Here is a 26,903-nt window from a genome sequence, read left to right on the forward strand (position 1 = left end):
CAGTGGGAGGGAGGGTGAGAACAGTCACGGTGCTCCTTCTGCTTGGTTTCTTGTTGCGCCGTTGGACAGTGTTCATAGTTGAACGTTATTTACCGTTAATTACGATGCTTCAGTTGTGGTTTCTGACATGGGCAATATGGGCAACAGGGTGTTATTTTTCTAGGGATAGCAGGAGACCTCTGCGGATTGTAGCACAGCCATGAAAGCAAAACAGAATTAAATGAGTTTTAATTGATAGTGGTTAAATAAATTTCAGCTCTAAGTATTTAACATCTAGGTGTTTTTATGGGAATGTGGATCTTTCAGATCAATTTGAGAAGCAATTTTGATAAGTACACTTAATTTTATTGTGTCATGTAGTGCAGAGCGCTGGTCTTGGTCTTGACTTGGTCTCGGGTTGTTTTGACTACAACACTGCTATGTGGCTCCTTGGTTGCATGTCTTCCCCCACCCACCTTCTTTCCGTCCCCTTTTTGTTGGTTTTTTTTCAAAAAAAAAGCCCCTAGGGGAAAAAAAAAAAAAAAAAAACAAGTGAAGTTCATGCTATGTTAGGACAGGAGACAAGATGTTTCCATCCCTGAAATTATGATGCATAGAATCACATATCTAAGTCTAAACTATGTTACAGAGAGTAAACATAATAAAAACATGCTTTATCTGTGACATTGTTCATTAAAATGGCACATTTCTGATGTATTAAAATTAAATACGATAAGTACACTTAATGATATTGTATTAGTGATTAGGTAATGCATTAATCAAGTACTTTTACTTTTAATACTTAAGTATTTTTAAAAGCCAGTACTTTTTAACTTTTACTCAAGTAAAAATGTTAATGTAGTACTTTTACTTTTACTAGAGTACATTTTTGTCTGTGTATTTGTACTTTTACTTAAGTAAATTTTTTGAATACTTTCTCCACCACTGCCTAACGGAAGGGCAGCAGCGCCGTATGACACTCGATAGCTTACTTACCCCTGCCTTTAAATGTGACTCTTTTCATTGGAGTCCAAGCCTCACCAGTTGCTTATTTTCAAGAATTAGAGAAATCATATGGTAATGTTACAGGGAGGGGGGAAAAACTGTATATTCAGTTTCTAGAGACACATCAGAACCCCTACAATACCAGATCTATTACCCCAACCTGTACACATCTTATTCACATCTTATTCAGTGCAAGTTTCAGATCTGTGCATAAACTACAAACTACAAATACCAGATATTCAGAACTCGGAGACATGGACAGGTAAGGCAAGCTAGAACCCGACCACCACTGTACCAGAACGCAGACGTGTCCAGACTGGTAATGATGGGCAGATGATGGGCAAACATGGCCCCCTATCTTCACCTGACCTGAACCCAATTGAAAGCTTATGATCAGTAAGACAGGAATTAAGTTTACTTAAATAATAATCTGTGTAAGCCTAATTATTGAAATGCTCATGTTTACAGATGAATCTGAATTTTGAATTTTGCATCTAAAAATGGGTCTTGTTTCAGAGTTCCCTTTAATGGGAGCAAGCTATCATGCTTTGTTGCAGAACACTGCAGAGAGAGTGGGCGTCTGACTATCTCCGTCGACTTCAAACTTTGCTACAGGAAGTTATAGAAAGCAGTGGTGTGGCTAACCAGGACTTTGACTCTCAGTTATAACAGCAGTTCCTCCGAGGCTGTTTGGATGATTCCTTAATAATTACACTGCATCTGAAAGAGTCAGGTTATAGCCCACATACCATCTTGACGTTTTCACAAATACTGTTCAAAATAAGGACATATGAAAAAAAGAGCCAATTTCAAGGAAAGAAAAGTGACATATGGGAGCAAGTTAAACCAAAGTCCATACCAGGGCTCATTTCATTAATGACACCTCAGAGCCCTCTAACAACACTCTCCCACTAGGACCAGATGTCTATACAAGAGAGCAACTGGAAGAGAAGATCAGGCAGTTGAAGGCAGAACTTCAGAGAAATGTGCCTGTTAAGCACCCTCATCCTTCCAAAGAAGAGAAAACCAATACAGAAGCTCCACCAAAGAAATAAAGGCAGTTCTGTAACTTCAGCAGCCCCAGCCACTTCATCAGCAAATCTCATAAAAGTTGGAAATTTTTGTTAGAATAGTGGAGACAACGCTCATTTGTTTCCACAATGCACCAATCCAAACAATGCTGTCCTGGTGCAAAAGAAACTGTGTGCGAGACATCAAACCAGGGAGAATTAACTCACACTAAACCCACAACACAAAACCTCTCCGCCAAACTTGGCTTTAAACAAACAAGGGCTCCTTCTATGGAACAGGCAGGGGCCCAAAGTCAAACTAGTTCCCTTGTTTTGAATCAGAGTATCACCAAACCATCTAATGTAGCAGAAATCCCTCAGATCCCCGTTGGACTGGTGGGGAAGTCCTGTGATAGTGAAGCACAGTTGGATGAAGCTCAGTGCAAATGGAGCTTAGTTGGATGGAGCTTAGCAAGGACAGCCCAAGCCTCCATGGGGCCCTAAGCAAAATGTGGTTTTGGGGCTCTCTAGTTCTGTGGACCGATGCAATCAGCTGTCCGATCATTAGATCATTCTGCTGTTATAAACTTATTGCATCTCTGGCAGTGCAGTTTACATTATATACAGGTATAATATAGGATACATTTATTGGCCAACTGATTTATCGACTAGTTGATTTCTGGGTGCTGATTTCCTTAATTTTGGGGTATTGTGATCAGCTGACACTTACATGTGGAGCTGATATTATCCCCTAATCTTATCTTCGTCAGCAAAGGTTTAAAGATCAGCCTCTGTCCTCTTCTGCTCTGCAGTGAGAGGTTTGACTGACAGACCGGCCCACCAGGTCAGGTCTGCACATTTGCAGTTAACAATATTCACCCCACTGTTGACAACTTAGTGACTTTCTTGCTTTATTTAGCAACATTTCAGACAAAAAAAATTAATATCAGCCAAAATCAAAATCGGCGGGTCAGGCTTTTTAAAGATTAGTAACCGGCCAGAAAACTACAGTCGGTGCAGCCCTACACACATATTCATGACATTTTTTGATTAAACAAATTTCTCTTAAACGTTACTCCAATAGCTAAAATTTTAATTTATACCAGGTGAGTCTTTCTCCCCTGAGAATGTGGACCGGTACCGGTATTGGACTGATTCTGAGCCTTCAAACAATTTTAACAGAAGTTAGAAGTTATTTTTTCACATAACTTAGAAGTTGATGTAAAAATAATGTTTGTTTTAGCCACAAATTGATTATGATCAGCAGCAAACAACATATCACCAACTATAGCATAAAGGAGCTCATCGATGTAGCAGCTATGTAGGCTGACATAAAAACATTTTGCTAGGCAATGTCAAACATTGAGAAGTTTTAATTATTGTTATCAAACACGGTGTGTTATTGTAAAAAAAAAAAATCACATCATAGTGAAATTGTCTGTTTTTGATATTATAATGCAGAGGTCCCCAAAGTCAGTCCTTGAGGGCCGGCATCCTGCAGGTTTTAGTTCTCTCCCTGGTTTAACGCACCTGGATCAAATGATGGCTTATTAGAGGCCTAAGAAGAACATTGACATGCTGAAAAGGTTGTTACTACCACCAGGGAGCATACTTTTAGTAGGACTAATCATGAGTATATTTCAAGTATACTTAGAATTTGTATACTTAAAGTGTGACTTTTTTTTACATACTAATTTAGTGCTTAGTGTATTTAAGTAGTATTTAAGCACTATTTAAAGTGTACTAAGCATACTTCAACATACGTTTTTGGGACAAACTTAAGTAGTACTTGGTGTACTTTAAGTGTACTGTTTTTAATGTACTAAAAACGTGCTTGATTAGTGTGTTTTGAGTGTACTATTTTAGTGCTTGAATTATATTTAACATATACTTAGAATGCATTTTAAGTATATTGGAAAAACATTTAATATATTAGTAATGTGATTACAGTATGCTACAAATACACTTTGGGTTTATTATAATTGCTAATGAAGTACACTTTTTAGTTACTTATGTCTTATTATTCTGTTTTTAGACTTTCTACATTACATGCTTCATACACACATCAGTAGTGCAAACACATCAGGCTACCGAAACACAGAAGGATCCATTACAACACACTTTACAGGTGAAACTAATTACATTGTGCTTTCAATATTTTACCATTTTGTTAACACTTTATTTGATGGGGTGTGCATAAGACTGACATGACACTGTCATAAACATAACATAAAACCTTTCATCCAACTTTTAAAGCAAATTCTCATTAAAATTGTCATTATTTACTGAATGACACTTCATGACACTGTTGGTATGTTCCTAACAGGAGTTATGTCATATTTATGACAGTATCATATCAGTCTTATGCACACCCAGTCAAATAAAGTCTTACCAACATTTTTTCAAGAGCCATTATACAATAGGACAATTGTACAAACTGTCAATACATTNTCTGATAGTGTCAAGGTCTAAAGTGACCAGCTTTCTTTGATATAGACTCCCTCTTTTTTTTCTTTTGATATTCGTTTAACTCATAACATCAAATGATGCAGGATGTCCTTATTTAATTTTTTTATGTTTTCTTGTAGATGTTATAAAATAATTACTTCATTCTCTAGTAATATTTTGACTTCATTGTCACACTACTTTTTTTCTTGCAGTATCATGACTTTATTCTCATAATTAGTTGGGTTTTTTTTAGCCTGGCTCTTATACTCAGTAGTAAAAAGTGGCCTGTTTTTAATTTTAATTTTTAATTTATTAAAACTGTGTCTCTATGTCCAGGTTCTTCACCGGTCCCGTCTGTCCAGTCCAAACATAGCTCTGAGGAGCGAGGCTCCCGACCAGGACCCTGGGTCTCCCAGATCGTTGTTTGAAACCTGCTGCCAAACTCTAGAAAGAATTAAAGAAGAGGTAAACCTCTAATATTTCAATTTTGTTTAAATCGCTTTTCACTTCAGATCGCTTCAGATATTTCCTGTCTTTAATGAGGAAATAAAAGCCTTCACATAGTCTTATTTATTCTTCGCCACAGGCAGCAGGTGGTGACGGTAAGCTCGCAGCGTCGTTAGGATCAGAAAGAGTGCAGCAGGATCTGTATGCTGCAGTATCTGCGGCCTCCACCTGGCTGGATTCAGCAGAGAATCAGCTGCTTTCTGGTCCCGTTCTGCTTTCTGAGGATACAGAGACTCAACTTACAAACCTGGAGGTAAAAAAAAAAAAAAAAGAAGAAGAAGAAAAAACCACTTTATATCTTATCATATATTTTAGTTTGTACAGGAGACTGCAATAAAAGCACACTCTCTAAATTGAGGGATTGTTTTTGTTATTATTATTTCTGCTCAGGCTCTGAGCAAGCAGCTAAAAGAGGTAACAAGACAGGTGAACCAGAGCAGAGAGCTGCTGGGAGGAGGAGTCTGCCGTCTGTGTGGAGGAGAAGAGCGGGCCCTGATGGAGGACACGTTGGAGGGCCTCCAGGAGCGGATGGGCCTGCTGGACTCCGCTCTTGAACAGCATTGTGAAGGCATGAGAGACGCGCTGCAGGAACACTCTGCCTTCCAGGTCTGTAGCACCGTAAAACTGGAATGCATCTCCTATGTTTTTTTTTTTTGTTTTTTTTGTGTTGCTAATCTTACTTTATTTTTTTCTTCTCGTGTTTTTCAGAATGAGCTAAGAATGATGTTCACAGCCCTGACTGAAAGTAAACATCACTTACTACAAAAGATGGTTGGAACAACAGACAGACCTGCATCCAAACAGTTAGAGGTACATTCTGAACTACTAATAAAAAAGGACAAAAAAAAAAGGACAGCATGATTGTAATGTCTTATGTATCTTGCAGACATTGTCTGAGGTGGAGGACAGCCTCAGAGAGCTTGAGCAGAAAGTGACAGAGCTGAGGAGCAAAGCAGAAGGACTCAGATCAGACCAAACCTCCAACCAGGAGCTGCTAAAGCTACAAGTAAACCTTATTCTTCGTTTTTTTTTTATTCCACCTGCACCGTTTTTTACGCTTTAACACCCTGGTGTGTGTTTTTTTTTTTTTTTTAAGGATGCCTATGAGGAGCTGGTGCTCATGGTGGGCTCCAGGCGCAGCAGCCTGAACCACAGCCTGTCTCTGAAGGCTCAGTATGAAGCTGCGCTCCGTGATCTCACCGACCTGATCGACACCGCTCAGGACAAGATGGCTGCCGACCAGAAGATGACCGTCGCTTCTGTCAGCAAAGTCCAGATGTTGCTCGACAAACACAAAGTAAGGAGAAAACATGTTTCAAACTCTGATTTTTTTTTGTTTGTTTGTTTGTTTTGTTTTTTGGAGCAGATTTTAAAATTTCTTCTTGGATGCAGGAGTTTTTTCAGGGACTGGAGTGCCACATGATCCTCACCCAGACACTTTATGGAAAAGTGTCCAGTCTGGTTGCACAGAGGGAAAGCCAAGCCCTGGAGGAGACCATGAATTTAGCTCACAATGTGCTGAAACAAGCACACAGGAGGGGAGTGGAGCTGGAGGGCATTTTGGAGGTGAGAGTAATTTTTAGAAGCAGCTACGCCTTTAGGATGCGTAACTGTAAAGATGTCATGAAATATCTTTCTGCCTTTTCTCCTGTTTCTGTATTTTAGTCCTGGAGCAGACTCATGGGAGATTATAAGGCTTTGTGCAGACAGTTGGAGGCGGTAGAGTGTAGCATCCCCACTGTGGGTCTTGTTGAGGAGACGGAGGAGAGGCTTCTTGAGAGAATCAGTCTCTATCAGGTAAGCTCGTTTTATACACAATAACACAAACTCTCACAATCTTAAAACTTAATATGACTCTTTAGAGAGAGGTCTGCAACCTGTGGCTCTTCAGACCTTCCAAAGTATCTCTTAATAATAACATTAGCTAAAAATGATAAAGAGTCCGCTAATACTTGAAAATATAGATATTATAACAAATGTTAGTTGTAGCAGTTTTCTCATTTTTAATGGATTCCAAAACATGAATGACACTAAAGGTTACAGTAATATTTTTTTAGATCTATTTTTCTTGTCATTTTGGGCAAGAACCCAAAATGTTACGAAGTATTTTTGATCTAGTGCTAATATTTAAGTACAATTTAAAGATAAAACTAACTTACAAGTAATTTTTTCAGAAACGTAGTAGCTTGCTTGCTAATAATTCCATAATATTGATAAAAAAAAAATACCAGTATATTGCCGAAATGTTACTTGTACATTAGTTTAGTCAAGTGTTCGAAGATATTTTTACTAGATAAACTAGACAAAAAATACCAGGTAGGAATTTTGTGTTTTTTGTAGTGTAGGTTGGAAACTTTCTGCTTTTAAAAATTGATTTTCCACCAATATCAGCATTGTGCAGCACAGATGAACATGTATCAATCTTAAGATCAAAAATGATCCCTGGTGCAGGAGAACTTAATGGTTATTTAATTGACTTGTTTACTGATTTGTAGCGTCTGAAGGCGAGCCTCACAGAGCATCAGCCCCAGCTGTACCAGGTTCTGGAGGAGGGAAAGAGGCTTCTCCTGTCAGTCAGCTGCTCAGACCTGGAGAACCAGCTCACACAGCTGGGCGAACACTGGCTCTCCTCCACCACGAAGGTCAACAAAGAACTGCACCGTCTCGACTCGACGCTCAAACACTGGAGCAGGTCTGGATCTGTTGTCGCCGATTTTTATTCCTTTGGGGGTTTTTTCAGTGATCCATTGAAATGTTTCGAGTTTTGTCACTTTACCACACAGACTTCAGTGTATTTTACTGGATTTTATGTAGAAAGCGTTTTTTCCCATCCACATTTAGGCACCAGTATGTAATCGTTTATCAAGTACCAACCCAAATATTTGGAGCTGTAACATGCAAAGTTCAAGGTATCCAACTAAACGTGATGAATGTTCCCTTAAGTCCTGTTTTTATTTTTACATTAAAGGTACCAGAGTGAATCAGCAGAGCTGAGGCACTGGCTGCAGTCTGCCCTCGACAGGCTGGAGTTCTGGACGACCCAGTCGGTGACGGTCCCTCAGGAGCTGGAGACGGTCAGAGACCACCTCTCTGCCTTCCTGGTCAGTTAGGTTCTCACATCAACACCAAAAATGCACAACTCGTTCTGGTGCGTTTTATTAATCTGCTTGAGCTCCATTTTGGATATTCCTCGACTCTTGCAGGAGTTTTCAAAAGAGGTGGATGCCAAGTCGTCGTTGCGGTCGTCCGTGCTGAGCACAGGAAACCAGCTTCTGCGGCTGAAAAGAGTGGACACCGCTGGCCTGAGGACGGCCATGGGCCAGGTGGACACCCAGTGGGCCGAGCTGCTCACTCGCATCCCGGTGGTGCAAGAGAAACTGCATCAGGTCTGATTTCTATACATCTTCCAAGTTAATTACACTGGGGGTTTTTTGTGTGTGTTTTTTTTTGCACTCCTATCAACTCTCACCTTTTGTCTTTTAGTTGCAAATGGAAAAGCTTGCATCAAGACACGCTATCACAGAACTGATGAGCTGGATCACCCTGATGGAGACCATCATAGAGGAAGATCAGGACAAGATAACGGGAGCCGTCGGTTCAGACATGGTCCAGAACTTCTTACAGAAGTACAAGGTGCAAAGAGCAACCTGTATTCCTGCTTTCAGCACTTAAACTGTCTTTTATCGCCATCTCACGATGTCTCATCTTTATCTTGCAGGGTTTTGGAATAGATCTGACCTGCAAGCAGCTGACTGTCGACTTTGTGAACCAGTCAGTGTTGCAGATCAGCAGTCAGGACGTAGAAGGGAAGCGCAGTGACAAGACAGACTTTGCTGAGAAGTTGGGAGCTATGAACAGACGATGGCAGATACTGCAGGGGCTCATCGCTGAAAAGGTAGAGCGACATCTTCGAATTAGAAGATTATTCTGATCTGTCACGTCTAAGTTGTGAAATGCTTTTTGGGATCGTGTTTCAGATTCAGATATTGGAAGGACTTTTGGAAAGTTGGTTAGAGCACGAGAATGGAGTTCAGGCTTTGAAAACCTGGCTCACGCTTCAGGAGGAGAAGTTAAAGAAGAAACCGCGGATAGAGGACGTAGCATCGGTGCAGAACGCACTCAAAGACTGTCAGGTTGGTGCACTGTGCTCCTGTTGCAGCACATCGAATGTACTTTTAAAAGGATTCATTTTAGAAACTGATCATTGTAAACAGGAGTGGGAGCAATTAGTGAAGGAAAAAGAGAAGGATGTAGAGAAAGCAGAGGAAAGAGGAAACGCTCTGATCCAGGATAAGAAAGGAGATGCCTGTTCGGTTGTGAAGGAAACCCTTAAAGGACTGAACCAGTCCTGGGCTCATTTGGACCACATGGTGAGCTTCTTTTATATCATTTTGTCTCATTTGCTCATTTGCTTAATTTTACCACACATATATAAATTTTGTCCTTTTTTTTTTCCCATACCAGATTAGTCAGATAAAAGTGAATTTGCGGTCAGTTCTGGAGCAGTGGATTCTGTACCGACGAGCTTCAGAGGAGATTAGTGGCTACCTGATGGAGGGGAGGTACTCTGTGTCCAGGCTGCACCTCCTGAACGGGTCGTTGGAGGCAGTGCAGCAGCAGGTGGAAAGTCTAGAGGTGAGGATGGCAGAAATTTCACTGCTCTTTTTCTAAAAAAAAGTGAGACACCTCTGTTTAAAAATCTTTTTCTATGTCTGCATCACAGAGTTTGCAAGAGGAGATGGATAAACAGGAGAGCAGTTTGAGAAAGTTTGGCTCCATAACGCACCAGCTGCTGACCGAGAGTCACCCATCTGTGGCTGAAACGCTCAACAGAGCCCTCCAGGATGTTAACGCCAGGTAGTGATAAGAAATACCTACGTGGATCACTTTAGGGCTAAACCGCAGCTGACGTCAGCCTTTTTTTATTCTCCGCTTAAGGTGGAATCAACTACTGGAGCAGATCTCCGAGCAGCTGAGGAGCAGCAAGTCCCTGCTGGGTCTGTGGCAGGGCTACAGGTCGGCGTACAGCCAGTGTGTCAAGGCGGTTCAGAAGCAGGAAGAACGTGCAGATCGTCTGCTGAGGAGCGCCACCGACAGAGAGATCACAGAGGAGGAGAGCAGCGCCTGGGTAAAGGACTGCAACGTAAGTCAGGCAACAACAATACAGAATCCAAGTTACAGCTACACAAACACAGCAGGATGCTTGGTTTCAAAAATGTTTTGATTTGGTGTGCATTTGTTTTCAGCTCACTTTACTCTGATGTTCCTAAAGCAGTGGTTCTTAACCTGGGTTCGATCGAACCCCAGTGGTTCGATGAGTCGGTCTCAGGGATTCGGCGGAGCCTCTGCCGCGGAGGTAAAGACGCACTGTGTAAAGTCGTGATGATGCCCCGTTTCGCCATCACTCGCTCCAGAGGATCACGTTACATTGCTGAGCCAATCAGTGCTGCGGGAAGGAGCTCCACTCTCAGCATGGATTTGAACTTGTGTCTTTAATTACTTCAGTAAAGCTCAGTTTTTACCAAATTCTATAGTCTAAATCTGCTCCTTAGTCACATCTTTTCGGGGTTGGTACTGCCTCTAGTGGCGTGGGGGGGGGAATACAACTAACATAATTACATTAATAAATCAGAATACCGCAAATTATTTTCTGTGTCGGGGGAGGGGGAGGATCGGTGAATGCGCATATGAAACTGGGGGGTTCGGTACCTCAAAAAAGGTTAAGAACCACTGTCCTAAATAAACTCAAGTATCTTACAGATGTGTTTAATTTAACCTAAGTGTTAATCCAGATGTTCTACGCAGGCCTCAGGTGTTTGTTAGAGGAAATTAGTGAGTGATGTGGAAAGTTAAGATGTCGTTGAAAGGGTTCTGGTTAGTTGAAATAAAAAAAAACTAAATATTGAACTACTGGAAAAGTAACACTGCACAACTGTAAACACACCACACCCATTATAAACCCAGTGGTGGCATCATCATGCTGTGGGAATGCAAGACTGCGGTGGATGTTTCCACTCGAGCTTTTCTAAATGTACAACCAGAGATATTTCCCAAAAGTCTTACAGCAAAAGGAATTTCTACCACTTGAAAACAAATTCATGCCACACTTTTCAAATTTTTGTTTGTAAAAACAATAGAAACCACGCAACATTACCCTTCCACTTCTCAACAGTGCGCTTTTGTTGGTCTATAACATAAAATTGTCATATAAAACACCGAATGCGTGCTTGGAATGTAGCAAAATGTGGAAAAAGATTCAGGCGTATAAAAAGAGTTTCGCAAAGAAATCAAAGTGTGAGACCGAGACGTTTTTCTCTTGCTCACTCGCTCCTCTGTAAAGAATCGGCATGACGCTCGTCGAAGGTCCTGTCGGCTCCCTGCTGCTCTGCACAAAGATTCTGCTCCCGCAAATGAAAACCAAATTGCGGCCTGTTCTTTTGCGCCGCTTGAACGTAAACTCTCTGCCCGGTCGGCACAAAAGCCCTTTCAGAGTGAAGCCGCAAAGAGAAAGACGAGCCTGTGATTTACACTACAGGGATCCCCGAGCGTCATGCTGGGCGTGTCGGGGTGTAATGTCACAGTCTTAATTGTTGGAGCAGACTGTCTGAGAGAGGATCACTGATGCAGACCGTTGCTAGACAAAGTGGCAAAGAATTTAATGCTGTTGCAGCGGCTTTTTAAAACTGTCTCTCTTTGCTGTTTGCCAAAATTCAACAGAATCATATCATTGTATGTACTTTTTTTGTCATACTTAGCTTATATATATATATATATATATATATATATATATATTTTTTTTTTTTTTTTTTTTGAGTTGTGAGATGCTTCTCTCATCAAATTCTTGGAAGCTTAAACATTAAAAAACTGCCACTGTTTGTTTTTCCTCTTGTTTTATGGCAGGATTGCCTCAACGACCAAGACTCGGTGCAGCAGTCCCTCCAGCAGCTGCAGGCGTTAGAGGACCAGCTGAAGAGCCAAGTTGAGGCCTCCTCCTCTGCGTCGCTCAAATCTGACCATCTGCAGCTTGCTCATCGCCTGGCAGCGCTAGAGCACGCCCTCAACAGGCAGAAAGAAGTACTGCAGGTCGGCTAGCAGGGATTGTCTGGAGAGTTTGTTGACCCCTGATATGTGGGGGGTGGGTTAAAAAGCTGCGATCTTATTGTGTTTTATTCACCATGTGTCGGTCTGCTCACAGTGCGACTCCCAAGCCTGCGAGGGCTTCAGAGAGCAGCTGGACGCATTGATATGTAAGGCGAAAGAGGCGGAGGAGGTGCTGCAGGAGTCTGACCCAGTTGGTTCACCGGACCTCACTGTGGTGCAGACATGCATAGAAAGACTCAAGGTACAAACACTCCTGTCACGGCTAGAATTTATTCAGTGTTTGTCTATATTGTTGTGTTATTATTTATTCTGTTTTTTTTTTTTTTTTAAATGATCAATGTTTTTCATAGGCACAGCTCCTGCAGCTGAGCAGCCTGTCTCCAGACCTGGAGCGTGTCAATGAGTTGGTGTACCGACTACCGGTCAGTGACAGAGATGTTAAACGGGTTCAGAGTCTCAACAGAGCCTGGACCGCTCACTCTGCTCACCTCACAGAGAGGTTCAGGTAACCAAAACATTTGCTGTCACATTAGGTTGCTGTAGCTTTAGAAACGTAAATTTTTTTTATACTTCAGCCAAAGATCAGGTTTTCAGGCTTTTATGGGCTTTGTGACTCTTTTGTTGCACTTTTACAGCTTTTTTTTTTTTTTTTTGTCCATTACCAGGCATGTTTTTTTTTTATTTATTTAGTTACCTAACTTTGACTTGGCAGTCATGCAAAACAGGCCAGATGGCAAATAACTCGGGTCATGTTTCAGGTATTTGCTTTATTTTAGCCATAAGAGAAATATCCCTCATTCTCCCTCAAATAGGAAATTAATGTGTAACAGCAGGAAGGTGGAAAGCAAATAGAAGCATCCAGATTCACATGAAGGTACTAATTAGAGTAAGTTGTAGATGACATTTTTATGCTTTGTACTTCTTCTCTTGTCCTCCACTTTCCCTAATTTGCTGTTTGAGATGGCTGTGTCCTTCTTTTACTTGGTGACTTATTTATTTGTTTTTTTATACAGTATGGCCTACTTTTTTGTCTCAAAATAAATATTTTCTTACCTATTTAAAAAAAGAACACTGCATAATATGCTGTCAAGGTTAGATGCCAGGAATGAATATAATTTTTTTTTTTTTTTTTTTAGGCGTAAAATCTAATTTTTTAAGATCTCAAAAAAACATCCAACGAGCCATTGATGTAGACCATGATAAATGTTTGCGGTTTACAAAATTTGACTGGAAACAAAGTAGAGAAAAATGAGAGATGGTTTAACACTCGGCACTACAATTCCCAACAAATTCGCAGACAGGTCAAATAAACGGTTCATTTTAATTTCAGTGCGTTTGTCCTTTCTGTTGTCTCCAGTAAACTGCAGTCAGTGTTGCTGCAGCAGCAGAGTTTCCTCCAGAAATGCGAAGCCTGGATGGATTTCCTCTCTCAGACTGAGAAGAAACTGGCTGCAGAGATTTCAGGAAACTACCAGAGTCTGTTGGAGCAGCAGAGGGACCACGAGGTTGGACATTTCTAGTTTTCCTCAATGTTTTTCTTTTTTTATTATTATTTTTTGTCACATTATAACGACAGACTTGCAACGTATTCAATTGGGATTTTATGTTAAGCTCCGTATGGGTTTGGTGTCTGTATTCAGTGAAGGTCTGTGAACATCTGTTTTTAAGTCTTCTACACTTAAAAACACTTTGACTATAATCACACACGGCATTTTACACAGATAATAAAAAGTAGAAATAAATACATTTTAATGTCATTATTAGAACAACAATGAAAGACACAGTTTGGCACTTATTACTAGCAGCATGATAAAATTTCCCCTCCTAATATAATTTTAAAACATTCCAGGTGTATAAATACTTTTAGAAGCTGCTGTATGTGTGTATGTATTGTGTGCAGTACTTCAACAATATTCCTGAACTTGCAGTTGTTCCAGGCAGAGATGTTCAGCAGACAGCAGATCCTTTACTCCATCATCAGCGACGGCCATCGGCTGCTGGACTTGGGTCAAGTGGATGACAGGTCGATGCCACAAACACCCGGTAATTTCCCACTTCGTGGAGCGAAATCTCACATTACGGTTGTCACTCTTCGCCCTGAAACAGCGACGACTTCAGCGTGAAACTGGCTCTGCTGAGCAACCAGTGGCAGTGTGTGGTGCGGCGGGCTCAGCAGCGGAGAGGCATCATCGACAGTCTGGTGCGACAGTGGCAGAACTACCAGGAGACGTCGGAGAAGCTGCGGCGGTGGCTCCAGGAAGTGACTCGCGATCCAGACGTACATCAGCCAGGAGAACCGGTGGCCCTGCAGGAGGCCCGAAGCCTGCTGGGTCAGATACAGGTACGTCACTGACTGAAGTTGTACTATATATTTTTTTTTTAAACGTCTGCAGCAGTTTGCATCTTTGAAATACAGCAGAAACGTAAATGAACCCCACAGAGAAATGCAGATCAGATATAAACCCTAAGTCTTTATCTCGACTCCAACCTTAGAGCCCCTTAGTAAACCTGAACCTGCTCTGTCCTCTGTCTCTGTCCCCGCTCCTCCAGCTCAGGGAGCGAGTGCTTCAGCGGCAGCAAGGCGTCTACATCCTGACGGTGGAGGCCGGCAGGAGCCTGCTGCTGTCGGCTGACGTCAGGGCGGAGTCCACTCTGCAGACGGAGCTCATGGAGATCCACGACAGGTGGAAGCACGCCCACGACCGCCTAAATGAGCAGAAGAAGGAGCTACATGGCTTGCTTAAGGTCTGGATTCGCAAATGAAAAACAGTGACGCTTCATTCTGCTTGATGATACGTTTATAGAATTCAAAATACCAGTCGTACAGGTTGCGCAGTCGCTGAGCTGTGTGTCCAACATGCTTCAGTGAATCAATTTATTCACCCGATATAACAAATTTCATCGTTATTTCACAAACTATACACGAGTGAAAAGGGAACAGGAACAAGAAAAAATCTTGTACAAACCTGCCTCCTTCTCAATAATTACAACATAAATTTTTATGGCCAAATACATTAAATTAACGATTACGTTACAGACAATATATCATTCTCAGAAGTGTATGAGGTTTTATTTCTTTTTCTCATGGTGTATATTGAATTGATTGATGGATAATTCTTTCAACTCCTCATCTAAACTGCTCCATCGGTTTACTCCATTCACCGAAATGCACATTTGTCTTAATTTGGAGGTGCAGTTACACCTCCGAGATCAATGAGCCTGCCTCGTTTTTCTTACTTTTTACTTGAGCTTTGCACAGAAAGTGCATTTGTGCACCACTGAAACAGCCCCACATTATCGTGCGGACGCTTTTTAAATTCATTTTTGCAAATAGCTCAGTGTGTCGTCTCTCCATTTGTTTCAACCATGTAGGTTTTACACATTTCAGTCCAGGTGAGAACAACCAATTGTGTCCAAGTGTCAACTATCTGACTCAATGATCCCACTAAGAAATTATGGAGGAAACTTGTTTCTGACTACAAAACTGTGCAGTTCCTCTGCAGCTTTCCAAGTGAAAGGGATCAATATTCATGCCAGTAATGAGTGTATTTAATCTTCCCACAGGAGACGTATAACAAACTAATTAATTGTTTTTAACTGGGATTGTTGATTTAGGTTTTTTGAGCTGAATCTCTAACCGTGTTTGTTTAATTCCTCATTTGGACTACTTTAAAAATAGCCACAGACTAATCTATTTGAAGCAGAATTACCTTCTTTTGTTATTTAACTCTCTTAATTCCCCACTTAGTTTGCTGCAACAGTCCCCGCGTCACTCTTTTCAGGGACACATTTGCTTGCAGCGTAGTTTGTCGATGCTGCTGACAAAGTAGCAGGAATAATTCATAACGTCTCTGAGCATCCTGCAGCTTGTGCGGATGTCGGGTTTTCTGCTCTAATTCTTGTGGCGTGTGTTTGTGCAGAACTGGGAGCTGTGCGAGAAGGGCATCGACGTGTCGCTGGAGAAGCTGCGGGCCTTTAAGAGAAAGCTGTCGGCGGCGCTCCCGGAGCATCATGAGGAACTGCACTCCGAGCAAATCAGGTGCAAGGTGAGGACTCGTTTTCTCCTTTTCTCTCAATTTATAGTTGCATTTTCTTCTTCCATCTCTTTCCTCCTTCAGTAATCACATGTTTACACACAAACCTTCAGACTCAGACTTGTCCTCTTGTTACCTCTGTAATCCGACGTGCTGCCTGGACAGATAAACAGAAAAAAACTTTATCCATCTGTTAGCAATCATGTGACCTTGCATGTGTTTAATGAGATTGCTTTTATTTTTGATTAGTGACCTTGCATTTCTAATCCGTAACACGTTTAAAAGACATTTTTGTATATAAAATATATGTATATATATATATTTTTTTTTAATCTGCTCTTGCAAATTTCTTTCTGTAAAAATCAATGATATTCGGCTCTTGTTCAGCCGGTGGTCAGCATCTGCAGTTATGTTTGATGCACGGCACGTCCTCAGCTCCTCAGGGGAGGAGGAGGAGGAGGAGGAGGAGGAAGAAGGGTGTGTGTGCAGCAGCACATAGCATCAGCTGAGGAGAGAGAGAGACAGAGGGAGAGAGAGAGAGAGGGGGCAGGGAGGAAGAAAGGGAATGATTGCGTGAGCAGGAGAGAGAAGGAAAGAGAGAGCATCCCTGGTTCTGTGGGGGTGAATGTATGCTCCCTTTTGTGCGTGTGTTGCGTAATGGAGACATTCTCCAGGTCCACAAATGATTACAGCGCAGCAGAACCGTCACAGTGACGAGGGAGGAGGAGGAGGAGGACGTACAAGGTTAGAAGGCTCTGTTTGCCGTGTCCTGCTTTCGCAATCGAATGTAGAGATTTAATTTCAACTCAAGGTTAGACGCTGCTGTGCAAAAATCTAAATAACTCGTCTGTTTGCTGTTTCGCTGGTTTGACGTCGCTTCTGGTTTTGCTACAGCTGAGACTCTTTGCTCTGGGTGGATTCTGGCTGCCGATGATGGATGAATAAAACCCCAAAACACAGGAAGGTCTCCAGCAATGGCTTTGCTTCTCTGTTTTTTCTGCCATGGATTCAGGAGCTGGAGAGCAGCGGGGAGGGATGGACTGATGACCTTACTTCCTTGTTCAGGCTGAGGGATTCCTTGGAGGGTTTGGTCAGCGCTGATGATGTCACAGTCTTACAGGAACGCCTGCAGCTGCTGTGGCGTCAGTGGGAGGAGGTTTGCCACCAGGTAGGATGCGCACAACAAACATTTAGTCTGCCCAGTTAATAAGCTTTTAGTAGCTTTAATTAATTCCTACTTTGGGATGTTCTTAATTAAAGCGACTTATTAAGCAAAGTAGGACTAAAAGCTTAAATAAATGATTGGATTTTGAGATGGATTTTGAACAAATCAAGTGAGAAGGGTGCAATAGTTGAAAGCTTACGAGCTCTTACTGCAAAAGTTGAATCACTTACAGTATCTAAAATCAAAAGAAAAGCTAAGAGAATTGAAATAATGTGACTATATTTAAATGATTGTAAGAAACAATTCAAATTTAGAAAAAAAAATCAAACTAATTTTAATTTCAGTTATCTAAAAGCTTTGTTGCAAAGGCAACACAGGAGTGCATTTGTAAAAAAACGTCTGCCGAATTCGGTATGAGCATCAGATGGGTCAACACAAAATGAAGTTGTTTTTAGAAAAAATACATTATATCTTATAAATGGTTCTTTGCTATAAGCTCTAACCTCAAACCTCCTGCAGTTTTCATTTTTGGCCAAAGATAACACCTGATAATTAAATAATAACCACCATATGAAGCCAGTTACAACTTATAGATATGTTTTGTGCACCAAAATCACAATCTCAAGCTCTTGTCGTGATTCAAGGACTTGTAGATCTCCTTTTGACTTTCATAAAGGTGAAATAAAACGGTTTTAAGATTGGCATTGTCAGAGGGAAGCATATAAAAGTGAAATGAAAAGGTTCTAAAATTGACCCTTGAGGAACTCCACAATTAACTGTTCAAGAGGAGAAATGTTTCACGGATTAAACCATGTAACGTTATGAGTTGTCTCACTGTCTGCTGCTCCTGTCTGCCTGCAAGGTGTAAAGATTGAATATGTAAAAGTCTGAGTTGTTTCATTAGCAAAGACGATCTGTAAGAGAAACGTTTTTAACTTCCTCAGTTGTGCTCACTGTTAGCTGCTGATTTACATCTAAATTTTCTCTGCAGGGAATCCAAATTTGGGCGTTTGGTTACAATAAATTGGACTTTTCATCTAGTCCTCCAAATATTGCAAAAAACTAAATCACATCCAAACGAAAAATTGTAAAAAATTAAATAAAATACATTACGCTTTTTTTCCAACAGTTCTTCAAATAGCATTGCTGACAATCTAAGGAGCCTCAATGTCTCAATTTCTCCCATCTCCCACGGAGAATCATAAACTGAATGAAACGCTGTTAGCAGTCCAGGCTTTTCCTCTGATGACCATCAACACATTTGCCTGACATTTATTAAAGCATCACAATATCAGAAAAATATTCTGACCCAACGTTAATGTGTAAAATAATATCGTGGGCATATAATTGAAAAGTATGTTTAAATATGTTTGGGTTGGTGTCCTCAATAAATTCCCACTCAAACCACTCCTTATTGGAAATAGAAAGTGAGAACAGCTGTTTGCAGACACTGAGCTCAGCTGTCCTGACTTAATCACATTTATTCCCAACACCGCAGGCGTCACAAGATCCAGTAGCTTCACTGGGATGGGCTGTTTAGGTTACACTGAGCAACGTTTCAAGAATTAAAATTTAAATAAATTATTGCTCCAAGCATCACGTTGCTCTCTAAGAAAGCCAATTCTTTCGTTAATATTTTTTCTGTCAAACCATTAATCAGTACTTTCTCCGCCGTTATTCCCTCAGCTTTCCCTGCGCAGGCAGCAGGTGAGCGAGAAGTTGAATGAGTGGGCCGTTTTCAATGAGAAGAACAAGGAGCTGTGTGAGTGGCTCACACAGATGGAGAGCAAAGTCTCTCAGAATGGAGACATCAGCATTGAAGAGATGATTGAAAAGCTGCGCAAGGTAATTTCTAAAAATACCCGCTACCCATGAAATGTATTTGTCCTCTTAAAGACCGCTTAAAATGTGTTTGATCTGAAACATTAAAGAGAGCTGAAAAGCAAAACAAGACAACAACAACAACAACAAAAAAAGAAAACAGGAGCTGCATACTTTTCCCAGTACTGTACATAGTAATACTTTTCAGAGCATGAGAAGGCTTTACCTAATATAAGCTGCTTGGTGTTTGTTCGTCAGGACTACCAAGAGGAGATCAGCGTCGCTCAGGAAAACAAGCAGCAGCTACAGATGATGGGCGAGCGCCTGGCCAGAGCCAGCCAGGACAGCAAGGCGGCTGAGATCCAGCACAAACTCAGCAAAGTCAGTGAGCGCTGGCAGCACCTGCTGGACCTTATTGCTGCCAGGTGGGTTTACAATACACCCTCATGCACTCTTTTTTTGTGTGTTAGTCAATGAAAATCTAATAGTAATAACTTTTTATGAGCTCTGGTAGTTGGGGAAGCAGATGCTTTTCACTCAGTGATTGTGGGATTTTATTTCTCACAATCCTGCTGCTGAGGCATTTCCTCACTTCCTTCCTGGGGTCACTGGGACATCCAGTCTCTTGGGAGAGAACAATGTAACATGATTTCTCAAAGGTTTTTCTTTTGTGACCTTTTTGTCACTTGGCGAGTATTCCTGGGATGGAATGTTTTGAAAAATGTGTTGCATAAATATTCACTCAACTTGAACTTTTTCATGCTTTATGGATGTGTCTTAGTGGGATCGTATGTAACTTTAAAATTGAGATAAAGTAGTTTCAGATTTAAAAAAAAAAAATATGCATGAAATGAAGTTTTGGAGACGATTCATCTGCTGATAATCCTACACAACCAAATTTCTTCAGAAACAGATTTCAGATTGTAATGTAAAATAACTCAGAAGCCCTTGAAAGATTAGAGAATTTGTGGATTTTACGTTGCTTTGAATCTGTAAGGCATGCGACAGACAGACTCCTCCTCCTCCTGCGCTGCAAAATGACCCGACCCAAACTTTGACTGCAGCTCTCCCAGCTGCCTTCCTCAGCTGTCGCCCTCTGGGGCGACACTGGAGGAAGAAAGAAAGCAGAGGACTGTTGGTGACCTCACACAAGCAGCTGCACTCCCTTTGTCTTTAATATCCTCCGTTTGGAGAAAACAATTGCATTTCTGCTTTAAGTTTGCAGAAATCCATATTTTTCTTTTGTCATTTCAGAAAGAAAATCTAGAATTTAGAAGATACAAGAATATTTTTGCCATTTTCTTGCAAGCATGATTTGTTTTTTTTAGCATATATTTTATATGGTAGCTCAGTGTCCACTCTCACAGAGCCTCTACTTATGTTCACACTCAGTCGGTGTGTAGCTTGTGTTTTATATTTCCACACAGTTCAGCTCTGCAGCACATGCTTCTGACTGTACGGCTGTTTTTAGAAACAGCCACACTTGTCACTCTCAGAGACTCACACACACGTGCGCACGCACACACACACATACACACACACACACATTGGCCTGTTTGGGGTTTTCTTTTTTTAACCTTGGAGAGCAACAGTAGATAAGTCACACACTTTTGTCTCCCCGCCTCTACCTGCTGCCCCAGTTTAGACAAACTCCCATGTGGAGCTTGCAGATAAACAGAGGAGCGTTCGGATATTGACTTCCTAACTTCACTGTTGTCTTTGAGAACTTTGCTCCCCCCCCCCATGGTTTTGGATTTTGAGGCGGATAATATGGCAGGATGTCCCAGCGAGGAGGATCTGCCAGAGTGCGACTGCGATGTCAACAGGCAGGAGGATTTTTAAGATTTACAAAGGAAACAAAGCTACTTATTATTGTAATGATTAAGAATAATGTCCTTGACTTTGTTAAGCCAATAACTCGGCATATAGTGGGAAATGTTTGCTTTTCACGTTCGTGAGAAATCGGCGTCTTTGTCCGGCTTCTATCACATCTGAGCTGCTGTTTGTAATGAGGATTTCCAACCATCTGCAACATGCAAATAAAGGGAAATATTTGTAAAAATTAGGATTATTCAAAGAGTCTTTGAGAATGTGTGAAGTTATTTTAAATTCCTTTCAACGGTGCTACTGTCACTGCCACATGCCAAGCAGGTTTAGGAATTTCGAGAGGCTGCATGCAGCTGATGCAAATGCAAATGGCAAACAAATGTCCTCAAAATATGACATTCAGTCCTGTGTTACCACCAGCTGCATGCACCAGTTCTTAGAATCTGATTAAAGTTTTGGATATTTGGTGGAAAGATGCAGATTATACCTGGTAAAAGTTGCTATGCAGACTTTGCAGGGTTGATGCTTGCTGACCAAGCTAATCTGGCATTAGCAGATCCAAAATGATCACTATAATATCGAGGGTTTTATTTAAGGTGAAATCACTTCACCAGACATGAAACATCCGCCATAGTAATACAGAAAAGCTCTCTTTGTGGCTTAATTTAGTCTGTTTTTAGTTAAATTAAAAACTACTAATCCTAAGGACAACATCAATTTGACCTGATTCACTGGAAATATTCCCATCTAATTTGCTTTTGGAGTCGTCCCATGTTTTAATTGCCGAATCTGCTCCTGGATCAGGGTGAAAAAGCTGCGGGAGACCCTGGTGGCGGTGCAGCAGCTGGACAAAAACATGAGCAGCCTTCGATCCTGGCTCTCCCACATCGAGACCGATCTCTCCCGGCCGATCGTCTACGAAACCTGCGACAAGCAGGAGATCCAGAGGAAACTCAACCAGCAGCAGGCAAGCGGATTTTAACATAACTTTCTTATTCTGCATTTTAGTTTGAAGCATTTGGGGAAAACTTTATCAGTATGTGGGAAATTTGCAGCACCCGTGTGAACACAAATGAACAGAAATGGAGTTTAATCGTTTGTATTTTCACTAAGAATAAATTCAACCAGGAGCACGCGAGTCAAATGCAGTGGATTAAGTTGCGAGACAGTACGGCACATGACTCGTGTTCTGCTGCCAAGATTCTGCTCTAAATCTGGACGCGTCGGTCAGAACCCACTAACCTCCTTCCTCTTTGGTTGCAATGCGTTCACACCAGCCCTGTTTTGTCCAAACTTAATCAAACAAAGTCAATCAAAGTTTGCTTGTCTTGAAAGTCAGGTTCAATTTGTTGAGGTGTGGAAGTAAGCAGACCAGAGACTGCTCCAAAAAGCAGGAAGTGAACGACAGCGCAAGGCATCCTGGGTAAAAAGAAACAAAACAAATGCCAGCGGGAGAAATGGCTCGTAGTGTTTTACCAAACACAAAAGAGAAATCCTACAACCGCAAAAATCTGACAGCGCAGAAGGTAAGTTGCGCTGGTCTTCTTCAGAGGTTGCTGTGTTGTTTCCTTAAACGGGTCTTGGTGCAGCGCCACCACAGGTGAAAGGGTGAAATTTCACCTGTAGTGGGAACAGGGGGGACAGGTTTTTTTTTATAATTCGTGCAGTGTGAAAGTGAACCACACCAGCTGAAAATGGAACAAATATTGCAATTTTGGTTCAAGTCTACCGGACTGTCAGGTCAACACGCAGATTGCTCTTCTTCTTTACTCTCTGAAGATCTTTTTTTGTTTGTTTGTTTGTTTTTCTACTAAAAAAGGAATGTGCAGCACAGCAAAAAAAATAAATAAATAAAAGTTATACCAAATTGCAATCACTTTTTTTTTTTTTCTTTTTGTAGGACCTGCAGCGGGACATAGAGAAACACAGCACAGGCGTGGCGTCGGTGTTGAACCTGTGTGAAGTCCTGCTGCACGACTGCGACGCCTGCTCCACAGAGACGGAGTGCGACTCCATCCAGCAGGCGACCAGAGGCCTCGACAGACGCTGGAGGAACATCTGCGCCATGTCCATGGAGAGGAGGCTCAAGTAAGATGACCTCCTACGTTTACTTTCCGACATATCCAGCATGTTTTGGAAGCCTTTGCTTCCCTTCAGTCACAGCTCCGCTTCTTGCTCTGCAGGATTGAGGAGACGTGGAGGCTGTGGCAGAAGTTTCTGGATGATTACTCCAGGTTTGAGGATTGGTTGAAAACGTCAGAGAAAACGGCAGCGCTGCCCAACTCTTCTGGCGTTCTTTATACCGTCGCTAAGGAGGAGCTGAAGAAGTTTGAGGTCTGTGTGCTTTTAATATTCATCCCATTGATTTGTCTCGTTCTTTAGTAAAAGATCCTACAAATGCAGTCGATGCACCAGTTCATAAAAACAGAAGAGCGTCATGTTACTGCGGCTGATTTGATTCGGCTGCTTCAGAACATCACTGCGCATTATTTCTTTTTCTTTAGACTACAGTTAGATTTTTATTATTATTATTATTATTATTATTATTTAAAAGTAAAATTAGCTGTTAAAGTGATGGTTTGGAGTAACATCTTCATTATATGTGCAAGTGGAAATAGAGTTGAATTGTTTGTCATTGATGTGTGTGGGTTTTTTTTCCCCCTCATACAGGCGTTCCAGCGCCAGGTGCAGGAATGTCTGACCCAGCTGGAGCTCATCAACAAGCAGTACCGTCGCCTGGCCCGGGAGAACCGCACAGACTCCTCCCACCGTCTCAGAGAAATGGTGCATGATGGGAACAGGCGATGGGATAACTTGCAGAAAAGAGTGGCTGCCATCCTTCGCAGACTGAAGGTAGAGGCGTCCTGCCTGCTGGCTAATTTGTTTCTCAGTTAGAACCCAGAAAAATTGCAAAAATAATAAAGAAAAATATATTAAGTTGAAGTGTAAAGATGTTAAGACAAACGAGAAGAAGTTGTCTGTGCAGCACTTCATCAGCCAGAGGGAGGAGTTTGAGACGGCGCGGGACAGCATCCTGGTGTGGCTCACTGAGATGGACCTCCAGTTGACCAACATCGAGCATTTCTCCGAGTGCGACGTTCAGGCCAAAATCAAACAGCTCAGAGTAAGAATGGAGCATCGTTCAGTGCTCAACGAATTCCTCCATCCTTATTTTTAACTATAAGCTCATATCTATTCACATGATGAATGAACAGATGTTTATGTTTATCTGTGTGTGTGTGTGTGTGTGTGTGTGTGTGTGTGTGTGTGTGCAGGCGTTCCAGCAGGAGATCTATCTGAACACGGCGAAGATCGAGCTGGTGTTTCGGCAGGGCGAAGCGCTCATCGAGAAGAGCGAGCCTCTGGACGCCGCCGTCATCGAGGAGGAGCTGGAGGAGCTGCAGAGATACTGCCAGGAAGTGTTCGGACGAGTGGACCGATATTACAAGAAGCTTACCAGACTGCCTGTAAGTGAACAGAGAAAGTCGTTTAGAGCAGCAGCGCCTTGCAAATGCATCCTTGCCTCTAAAAGCCTCCCACGTTTTGTCTCGTTACAAAAACATCGATGTATTTCGTTAGGAATTTATTTTACGCACTTTATTGTTAAACTGGAAGTTTGATGAATGTGAAAGACGGTTGGTTTTTGTTTGTATTTTTTCTGTTTGTAAAAAAAAAAAAACCTGAAAACTATTACATTTAATTTCATTTTTTGATGCACTATTATGTCAGTGTTGTATTAAGTGTGCTAATAGGTGCATATGATTAATAAGTTATATTGTCTGTTTGATTGGCTCTAATGCAAATACTTTGGGAAAAAAAAATAATTTATATACATCTCTCGGTTTTATGCGTAAAATCCCTTTCAACCTGGATGGGTTCTGCTTTTTCACCGACTCCTTCTAGCTGGCGGATGATGAGCTCGACGGCTCAGACAGAGAGCTGGACGTGGAGGAAAGCGGAGACCTCTCTGATCTGCAGTGGGGCGAGTCGCCCGTCCCACGCCCGTCGAGCCGACCGGCCTCGGGCACGGCGGCGCCGATCCGGGCGGACCGCTCCGGCCGAGACACGCCGGCCAGTGTGGACTCCATCCCGCTAGAGTGGGACCATGACTACGACCTCAGCAGAGACCTGGAGAGCCCTGGAGGGCGGGGAAATGCGGAGCGGAGCCGAGGCCACCCGGAGGAGGATGAATATCTGAGGACAAGCAGCACGGTGCTGTCAGGTCGGTCCAACTACCAACTGAATTTATGTTTTTGTTTCACTGGGGGCTGGGCAATAAATCAGTTTAATTGATTAATCAAACTTTTGTTTTTTGAAGGTTTAATTTATTTATTTTTTTTGAAAATCTGGATTTTCTTACACCAATGCACTCCTTGTGTTTCAATAGTTCAGAGCCGAGGCGGCCATCTTGTTTTACAATTTCTATTTATTTTTTACTTTGAGTTCGGGTCATTTCTCTGATGGAATATTTAGGGCCAAGCAATGATTTATTTATCTTAACAATGAGAATAAAGTCATAATATTACAAGAATACAGTCTTGATATTACCAGAATAAATTTGTAACATCAGCAGTATAAAGTAATACATTTTATGAGAATTTCAGGACAAAAAAGTAGCAAAAAATTTAAATGAGGAACGTTGAGCATCTTGTGTTTTATGGATAAGGAAATACTTCATATTTAAACATTTCACCATCAGAATATTATCAGTATTGAGAAAGAACCACTGAGCTGCTCACTTCAGATCTTTATAATTATTGAAACTTTATTCCCATTAAAATGACTTAGCAGCTTGTAGCATTTTGTTGCATTCAGAGATGTTTCCATCATAAGCAGAGTTTGTTGTGTCTCTATCCCCAGATGTAGTTATCCCAGAGAGCCCAGAGGCCTATATAAAACTGACAGAGAACACTTTGAAATCCTCCTCTGGTATGAAACGGCACAAGCTTGGCCAGCATGCTATCATTTACAGCTAAAACTCTAAAATATTTTATCTAACCGATGCTTACTACCACCCTTCCTCCATCATCTTGAATCATCTTTAACTGCATGAAGATCACAGCATCACAAACTGTTGCTTTCCCACATCACCCAGTTTCATTGAAGAGAAACGTCATGTCAGTGATAACGTACCAATTCGCTCCGTGTCGTACTAACTGCATGCCATTTTATCGCATGAGCAGCATGCAAACAAAAGCTCTCGGAGAACAATGTCTTCCTAGCTATCTAACACCTGCCTGTGTTTCCTGATGCAGGGGAGCCTGGACAGCTGGAGGCCAGTCTGCGACAGCTGGACCAGGCTCTGGATGCAGGGCGCTACCACCTGCAGCAGAGAGAGGCGTCCGCCAGCCGCTCCAGCCCCGACATGGACTCAACATACATGGGCTACGTAAGTCCAATGTGTCCCCTGGACACAGAACTACCTGTAGACATGACTCTGGTCCTAAGATTTATAAATTACAAGATTCATAGAGGTGCTTGAAATCCTTGAAAAGGCTTCAAGTTCAATTAGATTTGGAAACTGCAATAAAGTTCAATCTAACATTTGATTTAAAGCCTAAATATTGTTATTTTAATGCATGTAATAAATGACACACTTTTTTTTCTCATTGTCTAAAGTTAAAACATTTCTTGTCTTTGGTCAGTTAGAATTATCAAAATTATTTCCATTTGCTAAAAATGGAAATAATTTTTCTAAGGTTTTCTTGCCAAAAAACTTAGCAAGAATTTTTTATTTATTTATTTTTTTTTTACTTTCTGTGTATATTGTGTTTAAGCATTTTATTTGAGCAGGAAGGACTTTAACATAATATGTTTGCTTTGTTTAAATGTTACAAATATTTATTATTTCAGATCTCATGATCTGTGTAATTGAAATCGGGTGATTCTTTTTTGTTTTTGTTTTGTTGTATAAGGTGTGTGTGTGAGAGAGACATTTAAAAACATCAAATTTTATATTTTAGTTTACATTGTCAATGCTGCAGGATACTATATGAAGACATTAAT

At 41.4% G+C, this 26,903-nt stretch overlaps 1 protein-coding gene across 11 annotated transcripts in view; it reads left to right on the forward strand.

Moving 5' to 3' along the window:
- Window positions 1–26,903, forward strand: part of syne1a (spectrin repeat containing, nuclear envelope 1a) — a 154,950-nt gene that overhangs the window by 121,845 nt on the left and 6,202 nt on the right. For 7 of the 11 annotated variants that reach the window (XM_015031270.1, XM_015031279.1, XM_015031269.1 and 4 more), the window contains 38 exons: window positions 4,779–4,907; window positions 5,029–5,202; window positions 5,340–5,555; window positions 5,658–5,759; window positions 5,836–5,955; window positions 6,046–6,246; window positions 6,342–6,515; window positions 6,615–6,746; window positions 7,445–7,641; window positions 7,918–8,050; window positions 8,153–8,335; window positions 8,433–8,582; window positions 8,668–8,844; window positions 8,927–9,082; window positions 9,164–9,319; window positions 9,414–9,584; window positions 9,673–9,806; window positions 9,888–10,092; window positions 11,850–12,032; window positions 12,145–12,291; window positions 12,401–12,555; window positions 13,408–13,555; window positions 13,979–14,073; window positions 14,157–14,391; window positions 14,544–14,795; window positions 15,971–16,096; window positions 17,097–17,252; window positions 18,936–19,094; window positions 19,329–19,495; window positions 21,702–21,864; window positions 22,798–22,985; window positions 23,081–23,231; window positions 23,568–23,750; window positions 23,884–24,021; window positions 24,173–24,364; window positions 24,801–25,119; window positions 25,758–25,826; window positions 26,153–26,286. In XM_015031270.1, coding sequence (XP_014886756.1) covers window positions 4,779–4,907; window positions 5,029–5,202; window positions 5,340–5,555; window positions 5,658–5,759; window positions 5,836–5,955; window positions 6,046–6,246; window positions 6,342–6,515; window positions 6,615–6,746; window positions 7,445–7,641; window positions 7,918–8,050; window positions 8,153–8,335; window positions 8,433–8,582; window positions 8,668–8,844; window positions 8,927–9,082; window positions 9,164–9,319; window positions 9,414–9,584; window positions 9,673–9,806; window positions 9,888–10,092; window positions 11,850–12,032; window positions 12,145–12,291; window positions 12,401–12,555; window positions 13,408–13,555; window positions 13,979–14,073; window positions 14,157–14,391; window positions 14,544–14,795; window positions 15,971–16,096; window positions 17,097–17,252; window positions 18,936–19,094; window positions 19,329–19,495; window positions 21,702–21,864; window positions 22,798–22,985; window positions 23,081–23,231; window positions 23,568–23,750; window positions 23,884–24,021; window positions 24,173–24,364; window positions 24,801–25,119; window positions 25,758–25,826; window positions 26,153–26,286 — 6,270 coding nt within the window. The remainder of the gene's footprint in view (window positions 1–4,778; window positions 4,908–5,028; window positions 5,203–5,339; window positions 5,556–5,657; window positions 5,760–5,835; window positions 5,956–6,045; window positions 6,247–6,341; window positions 6,516–6,614; window positions 6,747–7,444; window positions 7,642–7,917; window positions 8,051–8,152; window positions 8,336–8,432; window positions 8,583–8,667; window positions 8,845–8,926; window positions 9,083–9,163; window positions 9,320–9,413; window positions 9,585–9,672; window positions 9,807–9,887; window positions 10,093–11,849; window positions 12,033–12,144; window positions 12,292–12,400; window positions 12,556–13,407; window positions 13,556–13,978; window positions 14,074–14,156; window positions 14,392–14,543; window positions 14,796–15,970; window positions 16,097–17,096; window positions 17,253–18,935; window positions 19,095–19,328; window positions 19,496–21,701; window positions 21,865–22,797; window positions 22,986–23,080; window positions 23,232–23,567; window positions 23,751–23,883; window positions 24,022–24,172; window positions 24,365–24,800; window positions 25,120–25,757; window positions 25,827–26,152; window positions 26,287–26,903) is intronic. The other 4 variants (XM_015031276.1, XM_015031280.1, XM_015031274.1 and 1 more) reach the window with 3 other exon arrangements.

The sequence above is a fragment of the Poecilia latipinna genome, unplaced genomic scaffold (genome assembly GCF_001443285.1).
Source record: "Poecilia latipinna isolate Pla-1442-1.1 unplaced genomic scaffold, P_latipinna-1.0 Scaffold201, whole genome shotgun sequence".
NCBI lineage: Eukaryota > Metazoa > Chordata > Actinopteri > Cyprinodontiformes > Poeciliidae > Poecilia > Poecilia latipinna.